General features: G+C 44.2%; 1 protein-coding gene across 2 annotated transcripts; it reads right to left on the bottom strand.

The window, feature by feature from the left end:
* Nucleotides 1-3,517: 3,517 nt before the first annotated feature.
* diras2 (DIRAS family GTPase 2) lies at nucleotides 3,518-8,581 on the bottom strand. 2 transcript variants are annotated; one of them, XM_080189670.1, is made up of 2 exons: nucleotides 8,362-8,581; nucleotides 3,518-4,220 (listed from the first exon to the last, which is right to left on the bottom strand). In XM_080189670.1, the coding sequence occupies exon 2, from the start codon at nucleotides 4,192-4,194 to the stop codon at nucleotides 3,598-3,600; it is 597 nt and encodes a 198-aa protein (XP_080045796.1). In that variant the 5' UTR covers nucleotides 4,195-4,220; nucleotides 8,362-8,581; the 3' UTR covers nucleotides 3,518-3,597. The 2 variants fall into 2 exon arrangements, with proteins under 2 accessions (XP_080045796.1, XP_080045797.1); XM_080189671.1 differs by lacking the exon at nucleotides 8,362-8,581 and adding an exon at nucleotides 4,570-4,874.
* Between the last annotated feature and the right edge of the window lie 1,810 nt (nucleotides 8,582-10,391).

Here is a 10,391-nt window from a genome sequence, read left to right as displayed (position 1 = left end):
TGCAGGAGGATGTAACTTGATTAGTAAGTTTGTGGCTGACACAAAGGTTGGTAGATTTGTGGATAGCAATGAGGGCCATCAGATTATACAGCAGGATGTAGATCGGTTGGAGACTTGGACAGAGAGATGGCAGATGGAGTTTATTCCATTTAAATGTGAGATAATGCATTTTGGAAGGTCTAATACAGATAGAAAATATACAGTAAATGGTAGAACCTTTAAGAGTATTGATATGCAGAGGGATCTGGGTGTACAGGTACACAGATCACTGGAAATGGTAATGCAGAAGGTAGTCAAGAAGGCATACAGCATGCTTGCTTTCATCGGACAGGGCATTGAGATTAGAAATTGGTAAGTCATGTTGCAGCTTTATAAAACCTTAGTTAGGCTGCACTTGGAATATAGTGTTCAATTCTGGTTGCCACACTACCAGAAGGATATGGAGGCTTTGAAGGGGGTACAGAAAAGATTTACCAGGATGTTGCCTGGTATGGAGGGCACTAGCTATGAGAAGAGGTTGGAGAAATTTGGTTTGTTCTGACTGGAACAACGGAGGTTGAGGGGCAACCTGATAGAAATCTTCAAGATTATGAGGAGCATGGACAGAGTGAGTAGTCAGAAGCTTTTTTCCAGGGTGGAAGAGTCAATTACTAGAGGGCATAGGTTTAAGATGCAAGGGGCAAGTTTAAAGGAGATGTATGACGCAAGTGGTGGGTGCCTGGAGCTTGCTGCCGGGGGAGGTAGTGAAAGCAGATATAGTAGTGACTTTTAAGGGGCATCTTGACAGATACAGAATGAGAATAGAGGATATGGTCCCTGGAAGGGTAGGGGGTTTTAGTTCAGGTGGACAGCATGGTCAGTGCAGGCTTGGAGGGTTGAAGGACCTGTTCCTGTGCTGTTTGTTCATTGCACTTTGGGGTTTTTATGCTATTCTGCACATTTGCAGATTCCCTAAACTGCTTCAGCTTCCATGGAATAAGGACAATAAATGCTCACAGTTTCACTGTTATTGCCACTGCAAAATCCAGACAATTATATGGCATAGCTTGGCATTGTCAGTAAGTTACTTGAAGCACACTCCTCTCTATCTGTCTGGACTTTCCCCAGTCATCACATTTGCTGGTAATTCGCTGCGACCTCGATAACCCTGTTGGAGGTGTAGCCTCAACATTAACAAAAATGCAGAAGTCCGGGAATGACAGGCTGAGATCTTACCCAGATCTGTTCGATTGATGTGTGAAAAGGAAAGAAAGATTTATGTAACACTTATGACCACAGGATGTCTCAAAGCACTTTACTGCCAATGAAATACTTTTGGAGTGTAGGAAAATGCAGCCAATTAGTGAACAACATACTCTCACAAACAGCACTGCGTTAGTGGTCAGACAACCTGTTTTTATGATGTTGATAAATATTGGCACATTGACAAGGAGACCAGGGATAACTTCCTTATTCTATTTCAAAATAGTGCCGCCAGATCTCCTGCACCTACCTGAGGGGAGCGGGGAGGGGGCCTCCAAAAGAGCAGCACCCCCTCAGTACTGACACCGCAATGGAGATATCTCCGTTCAAATCTGGAAGGTCTTAAATCCACAACTTTGTAACTATGAGGTAAAATGAGCTACAGTGGACTATGAGCATGGGGACAGGGAACTGGGTCCAAGATTGAGGTGGCCGTGCATGTATAAGGAGATCAATGTTCAATATGCTGAATGGCCTTTTCTGATTCAAGGCGTTTTTATGTTCTCACCTTCACAAAACAAGACGCTGTAAAGTTAAACTGTTCTATTTAATTTAAGCGGTAAGTCCATTCAAAAAGAAAGGATTCACGTCAATATAGTACATTTAATACAGTGACTAATATACTGTGCAGGTTTCGGTCCGTAATACTTAACTGCGGCAGTTGGTATGTTTGTTTACAGATTAAAACCAGAGGAAAAAACATCCGATTTAACTAACCTCAACTTCCCGAGATCACAGACTTGAAAGCGTCACTGATCGGTCACATGAGAGGGTGGTACGGATCTATCTCAGGCATCAGTGGACCTGGTGCCTGATTTGATTTGAAAAGGGCAGCGCCTAGAATGCATCTCTTCCTAAGCAAGCTCACTAACATTGTCGGTAGGAACCATGCAAACGATCAGCGCTCCTATTGCTGCCCGGGTTTAGAGCGCAAGTGCTCTTTAAATTTAGAATGAGGACTGCAGAAATAGTTCAATGTACTTATTCCCTGTATCGGCGTTGATAATGGGAGGCTCGTGGTCAGTGCTGAGGGGATTATTGAAAAACACACACACACCCAACTCTGATAAACTCAACTATTTTATTGTCGATTTGAAATATACAGCGTAGGAAGTATAGAAAGTTATAGGCACAGATGACTTATGTACAGGCATTTGTAAATAACATTAATGAAATATACTTCGATGCTTCTGAACAGAATAGATACAATTGCTTTCTTTCTATATCATAGCAAGTTGCCCCAAGGAAAGAAGGATATATTTCGACGTGGAGCGTTTGGAAGAATAAGTCTGTACAAATTGACTCTCTATCCTTTCCCTCGGTCGAATGGGCGCTTTGTTGAAATATATTTAAACTTATGCCAACTTTCATTCCTATATCGAATGACATTAGATCGAGTTCTCTGCTGCATTTTTGCTTTTTAATTTCAAAGTTTCTCTGCATCACCATTCCTTCCTCGTGTGTTCTGTGCACTAAACGGTTGACACGGATGTACCAACTGTTCCTTTATATATAAATACAAGAAAGGATCGTGCAGTTTTAAGACGACATTGCCATGTATTTCTTATTAGTTGACTGGTGCTACGCTAAATGAACTGAGAGGTACAAGATCATGTGCTATTTTATTAGTCTGTTTCCCCACAATCCCCTCCCTTGCCTTTAAGAAAAATTGAGAAAAAAAGTGATGGTGCAGTGAGAAATTTACCAGGATTAAACCTCCTGCATTGTCGGCACGGATTTCAGAATATGCTTTTTTTTAAATATAAAACCTCATGCAAGGTTAAATGTGTATTATATAAATAGCTTAAATCAATAGTCCGTTTTCCTGACCTTTAACTATATTGATTGAAAGTATTTGCCGAGCGATTTTTTAAAAAATCTGCCAAAATGTATATCCGCTTGCATTAATAAGGTGCAATATTATTGTGAATATGTTCCTATGCTTTAATAAAAAAAAGTGACTGAACATGTCCAAAATGAGTGTGCTTTTATTAGCTGCTTGTACTGAAATATAAATATCTATGGTGCATTCAGATCATTTAAACCAGGAGTTTGGCTATTTATTTATGACCAAGACGCACCTCCTCTGTCAGAGCAACCTTATGGTTCTCTGATGGGACACTATATTTTAAAACTTTAATTTTGTCTTAATAAGGGGGCAAAAAGGGACAACACGTTTCACATTTGAGATAAACCCATGTGGTGGGCGACAGGGGTTACTCACCACCCCCCCCCCCCCACCCAGCCACCCCCTCCCTCCCTCCCTCCCTCCCCCCTCCCCAGGCAGCCTCTCTGAGCCCCAGTCTGATGGGTTGGTTGTCCAGAGGGTTGTTGCTTATTCGGTTGTGCGGCAGCTCACATAACGACACACTTGCCCTTGAGTTTCTCTGTCCTCTTTTGCTGTTTGGATTTCTTGCCGTCGATCTGCAGGCTCACGGCCCGGCGCTTCTCCAGATTCAGCAGTTCCTGGAAGAGCTCCTTGACGTTGTGGTTGGTCTTGGCCGAGGTCTCCATGAAGCCGCACTTCCAGCGCTTGGCCTGGGACTCGCCGTCGCTGGCCTGCACCTCCCGCAGGCTGTCGTCGCACTTGTTGCCCACCAGCATGATGGGGATGCTCTCCACGTCCCCCTTGATCTGACACACTTGCTCGTAGATGGGCTTCAGCTCCTCCAGGGACTGCTTGCTGGTGATGGAGTAGACTAGGATGAAGGCGTGCCCTTTGGAGATGGACAGGCGCTGCATGGCCGGGAACTGGTGGCTGCCCGTGGTGTCGGTGATTTGTAAAGTGCAGATACTCTTATCGCAGCTGATGACCTGGCGATAAGTGTCTTCAATGGTGGGGATGTAACTCTCCCGGAAAGTCCCCTTGACAAACCTCAGCACCAGCGAGCTCTTGCCCACGCCCCCCGCTCCGAACACCACCACCCTGTAATCATTGCTCTGCTCCGGCATCTTCACAGGCTGCCTCAGACTGTCACCTAGAGTCAAAGGGAAAGAATAGATTACACATGCTCAGCTCATGTCCACGGCCAACATGTCTTTATTGCAAGGCAGTCTTTATCATTCAGCTGATTAACCAGAGTCACTATGCAAGAATCCTCTAACGCATTGATGCCCAGTTACATTCTCCTACTCCGGGTGTCTGCAGAGCAGGAGAGATGGTCTCTGGAGTGCAGCTTCTCAGTTAACCTTCTGAGCATCCGAGCCACGGATCAGAGGGGTAAAAATGGGTGCAGAACATGCACCGCCCTGCCCCCCGACCCTGCTCTGCACACAACCAATGTTATAGCCCCTGCAGCCTATTTTGTCAAACATATATAAATTTACCTTACGAGACAACACTACCAGTTCTAACGTGCCGGTCGCTTGGGTCGAGCCGCTGTGCGCTCAGTCTTGAGGACTCATGTTAGTTGAAGGTTGCACAGGGATCAGTGATGAAGGAGTCGGCTTCCTACTCTCTGAAAAAGCTGGAGGGAGTTTCTGTCTGATATTTAAGGCTCCAGAGACGCAGGGATGTTGTTACGTATCTGGTTTGTTTAGAGAGCTCGGTGTGTGATCAGGGAGACGGGGATCTGACTATCGTCATCAGTAATTTTCACTGCTACCTCTTGGTGCTTGTCGTCAGAATACTGCAACAACAGAGCACAAGCTGAGGCAGTGCTGCTAATAAATCTTCCTGGGCGAGAGAGCGAGAGAGCGCAGCGTGTCTCAAATCCGCACCGTCAGCACCAACAAAAAAAAATCTACTCTTTTCAAGGCAGCATTTCATCGCGGGGAGTTTGACCACCACAAATCCTGCTGGCCTCTGTCAAATTTAACAACTGATTTAGGAAGCTAGAATAGAAATTTAGGGGCTGCGAACAACCGGCCATTGTTTGTTTTTATATAGTGTTGGTAGGGTCAGTGAATAAGGAAGGAGGGTTTCCCAGTGGAACGGTCTGTTTCCCAGTCATTAAACCATTCCCACTCCCCTCCCAGATGATGCCAGACCTGTTTCCACATTCACTGAGCTTTTCCTTCCCTACTTTCCCAGACCGTGTGCACGTTCCCCATCAATCCCCCGCCGCCTCTGTCAGCGCTAACAAGGTTTAATATTCACTCGGTTTTAATAACCTGCACTTCATCCATTTCCAAGGGTCATCATCGCCACCAATTGGGCAGCGTCAGCGCAGCTCCCTGAGGTCAAGCCTGTGTAAAGCAGCCAGCGGGCTGTCTGAACTGGAAATAGCCATTCCAGCTTTTCAGCAGTCAGGGTTTTTTTGGTGTTTCTAATGTTACATTTCATCTCACGCTTCCATAATACTCCAATTCTCTGCGAATAAATCTGTCTAATTAAAGAGCTCGGCTTCTTTGACCATCCTTTTAATTCATTCCCACCTCCTTTTGGGGACAAATGACCGGTCCAAATCCATCCGAATATATCAAACAAGGCCGCTTTTCTGATCTATTTTAAACAAGCAATTACATATGGTTTTCGTCTGTAAGGAGAATGTAATCTGTTATTTATTTCTAACATACACTTATTGGCGGACAAAGGATTTGGCCAGATACTTATGCGCTAGCTAAAAAGAAGTGTAAGTTACATAGTTAAATGCAAGGCCTAATAATCAGCTATATCTCAGAGAGACAATAGAAACATGGTCACAGCAGCGGATGGTTCAAGTTGATGATTCTTCACTAACCTGGCATTTTTAATCTGGTATTTGATTATTATCTTTCAAATGAAAAACCAAAGAGCTAACGAACAGCATTCAGATCAATGGCTTCTTTCATTTCGAAAATTAGGCTTTTGTATTCAGTACATTGTTCAGTTATATTTCTGAAGACAGAAATGAGACCGTGCAAAAATATGTAACATTTACAAATTCAGACTCATTGCTGCGAGAGTCGTGTCGAATTCCAACATATGGCCAGCTCAATATTGAGTCGATTTTTGGAGGGAGAACTGATCTCAGTTATATTTGCCTCCCCAAACATTGCTAGAGAAATATAAATCCCTGATTAGCCTCAGCCAGTCAGTTTATATACAGTGCATAGACTGGGGTAGGGATCATACATTTGTATTTGCCTTCATGCGCGTGATGTAGACAAAGTGTTTTATCTATAATATTAGGTGGATATAAAGCAAAACACTGTCAGCTATTCATCGGCCTTTAATATTTCAGCGTTGAAAGTAATTGCCTCTTACCATTTCTGATCACTTTTGCTGACATACATTGCCAAAGGGACAAATCGGCAGCACCCCCCCTCCCTCCCCCCACCCAACCCCAGTCATTTCAGGAACAACTAAATACTCAATTTTTTGGAATCACAAATTGTCATCGAGTTATGGCATTTAACAGAGAGAGAGATCATTCGGCCCATCATGTCTGCGCCTGCCATCAACCAGCTAGCTATAATCTTCCCATTTTCTCACACTCCTGATTTGTGAAATAATGGGACATCAACAACATAACATCGTCAGAAATGCTGACAAAGATCAAACAGTGGATGGTTAAATATGTTTATTTTAAACCTTGTTTTAGAAGATGTAGAATGTTTATTGCCACATATTCGTCTAACATTTTAGAGATAATTCAGCATTTCCTATGGGAGCCAGACGAAAGGTTGCATTCGGTTTGGGTTCAAATGTACAAAAGGGAGAAAGATCCATCATTAGGACCCCGAGACCATGGCCAATGCCATATCCTCCGCATTTTGCAAAGGGGTTGGGGGGGGGGGTGCCGTGAATCCGACGTGAGGCCAGGGGATGGTGGAGAATTCTTCACAGTGCTCTACATGGCTTTAGCTGTTGTTCCTTTCCTCTGATGGGAAATGAAGGCTCAGCTCGGAAGTATAGACCGCGCTGTCTGAAGTTAGCTGGGCCATTGGAAGTAATGGGCTCCGAGTGGAAGAATGCAATGTTAAAATTGAGAGTTTAATTCAAGTTGACGGACTGGAGCTTTTATTAACCAGTGCTCAGGTATGCCAGATCGCCAGTAAGTGACTGTGAAGGTTGAAAAAGGCTCTGCATTCTGAAAGAGATCTCTGGGCTTCGACTGACCTCGAAGAATAAGCCTACATATAAAAAACAGTGAAATTCTTATTTCCAAATTTCAGGCGCATCCCACTGACATTGATCAATTTATTAATCATTGAATTATTTTGATTCTATTCAAAAGGGGTGAGTCAGACGAACCTGTAGGTTGGGTCATCTTCTCAGTTCGCGAGTCTTTTTTTTCTCCATTTAATTAGCTATCCCATTCTCTCTCCCTAGCACAGGCCGGCAATATTGTTAACATTTTAGAAATGCCCCAAGAGGGAAATGTCTTTTTGCACACTGCTGAGTTTGACTAATGCAGTGAACAGGGGCGTGTTCTGCAAGCATTAGACTATCCAGACAATGCTGACAGAATGTTCCTAGGTGGCTCGGTTATCAATACTGAACCAAACCGGGAGTTTCCAATGAATGAACTGAGACCACTCTCTGAATGATCTGCACACACATCACCTCTGGAAAATCAGCTCAGAATCACACAGAGGATGCTCTGCGGCTCTTTGTTGGGCTAATCCAGATTTGAAATGCAGTTTCGAGGGCGAAACGATCGCTAGGCTGGGACACAGCGATCAGTCCCATCATGCAGCATCTGCTATCAGCTTCCCCCTTGGCTGAATACCCAACATGAGACATCCTGCATTGTGCAGTCTATTTGTTCAAGCGGTCAGCTTCAAGCAGCACACACGGCATCACATCTGCAAACACTCGGGTTATTTTGGCTGGTGCATAATATACTCTGTACATTTGATTTCACTTAAAATGAAAGACGGATCACCTGTCTGTTCAGAATTAAACCGGAGGCACACCCATTCCCAAGTTCCAGGAAATGTTGCCACACCAGCAGGAATGCCGGCTCCTTCACCTTCAAACAATAAAGGCGTCGCCACTGACTGTGCCCTGAGCCCGGAGATACTACCATCCTTTCACAGAAAGTAGACTAGCTCCAATATATCTGCAATATCAATCTAATCACCTGTTCATTATTGCAGGCAAGGTAGGTACTATGTTAGCATATACATTTGAATCATTTTGCTAGGTCCATGTGCCCGCTATTCGTTCCTCAAACATGGAAAACACTTTACCTCGGGAAGGGATCCGCGTATTAAACTGGAGAGGAAGATTGGAAGGTCCACATGCCGCCGCGATGGCTCCAGTTTTCCGGCTGCAGTGGTTTCAGCAGTGAGTGGGGAGGCAGTGTCTGCTACACGCTGGCTTTCTGCCGTCTACTCTACACAGGGAATGAAGCAGTGCTCTCTCTCTGAGTCCTAGAGCTCAGATTAGATCACCTCCTGTTTTTGCTGTCGACAGATGGCACGTGATTCCTTTCACAATAAGAGTCGCTTGTACTCTCCTTCCCATCTTCACCCTCAGCAGAATATCCTGCGTGAACAATGGGAGAGACCTTCAGAGATTTTCTCTGTGTCCCAGCCTAGCGATCGTTTCGCCCATAATTTCAAATCTGGATTAGTCTAACAAAGAGCCGCAGAGCATCCTCTGTCTGATTCTGAACTGATTTTCCAGAGGTGATGGGTGTACAGATCATTCAGAGAGTGGTCTGTTTAAGAAATGTAGCGGTATTCGGAGTATTAGGGGGATTGATCCCAGCAACAGTTTGGCAAATTATCCTTTTTTCTGCCCCAGTCATGTTGTCGCCTGCAGAAGGGGTTGACTCATGCTGGCAAACTGGTGAACAGGCCCTGACTGCATTCCAATCCTTTCCTAAATTACAATTTTTCTGGTGTGAACCTTCTTAGTTACTGTTAATTGAATGGGTATCCAAACTGAGCACAATCTTCACTCACCTGTATGTGTCTTCCAGCAAGCAGTCACTGAGATAATGCTGGACAGCAGGCCCATTTCCTTCGTGGCTAATGAATGATCCAGAGTCCTCCTCTAATAAAATTACAATGCACATTTTCCAATTTCCAGGACAAATCCCTAAACCATTGATCAGAATTCTGGTCATTTTCACAACAGCAATAAATGGTCGAGGGTTTAAGACATGACTGTCATATGAACCCAAGAATCATCAGCCATGTCTTCACAAGGTCCTCCAAATCTGGTGCCAAGAAAGGCATCCAACATTAACATTCTCTCCCAAGACAACATACCTAGTGTCAAGATACTAATCAATCCAAACCAGCTCCATAGGTGGGAAATGTTGTTCTTATGCCTGTTATCAGACTCCCAAAGCACCGAATCATAACTCAGACACTACAGGAGATCCCAAGAGGGCAACAGAAATGCTTTGGAATGTATTCAAGGAATCCCTGAATAAGTCAAATCCCCTGCCAATTCCTGGAAGCTTCTGGGTTGTGACTGACCAATTTTTTTTATTGTTCATAGGACATGGGCATTGCTGGCTAGACCAGCATTCATTGCCCATTCCTAATTGACCTTGAGAAGGTAAACGTCAGCCATCTTCAAGAATTTCAATCTGACAGTGAATGAACAGCACTTAGTTCTAAATCAGAATGGCATGTGGCTTGAAGGGGAACTTGCAACTGTTGCTGATTCCAGGCATTTGCTGCCCATGTCCTTTTAGGCAGTATCAGCCTTTGGTTTGGAAGGTGCCGTCGAAGGAGCCATAGTGAGTTGCTGCAGTGAATCTTGCAGATGGTACACACTGCTGCCACTGTGCATATTGAGGAGGTGCCAATCATGCAGGTTGCTTTGTCCTGGATGGTGTCAAGCTTCTTGAGTATTGTTGGAGCTGCACTTATCCAGGCAAGGAGAAAATATTCCACCATACTGCTGATGTGTGCCCTTTAGATGGTGGACAGGCTTTGGGGAGGCAGGCAATGGGCTGTTGCCACAGAATTCCCAGCCTCTAATCTGCTCTAGTTGCCACAATGTTACTATTTCTGGTCAATAGCAACCCCTAGGATATTGATAGTGGAGGATTCAGTCACAGTAATGCCATTAAATGTCAAAAGGAGATGATTAAGTGCTTCCTGATTGGAGATGGTTCTTTCTCAGAGATATCCATACAAAAAAACGTAGATCATGTAAGAAGAATATACCTATCACTATATAATTAACACCAGTTAAATATTTGTGGGACATGGCTGGCCAGCATTTATTGCCTATTGCTAGTTGCCCTTTAGAAGGT

Source organism: Carcharhinus amblyrhynchos, chromosome 5 (assembly GCF_965287045.1).
Source record: "Carcharhinus amblyrhynchos chromosome 5, sCarAmb.v2.hapA, whole genome shotgun sequence".
Lineage (NCBI taxonomy): Eukaryota > Metazoa > Chordata > Chondrichthyes > Carcharhiniformes > Carcharhinidae > Carcharhinus > Carcharhinus amblyrhynchos.
The sequence above is the reverse complement of the archived record's forward strand: the minus strand, read 5'-3'. Positions and strand labels throughout refer to the sequence as shown.

Bases quoted from the DNA above. Each gene is read 5' to 3' on its own strand.
- diras2 (XM_080189670.1), bottom strand. From the start codon at position 4,194: ATGCCGGAGCAGAGCAATGATTACAGGGTGGTGGTGTTCGGAGCGGGG.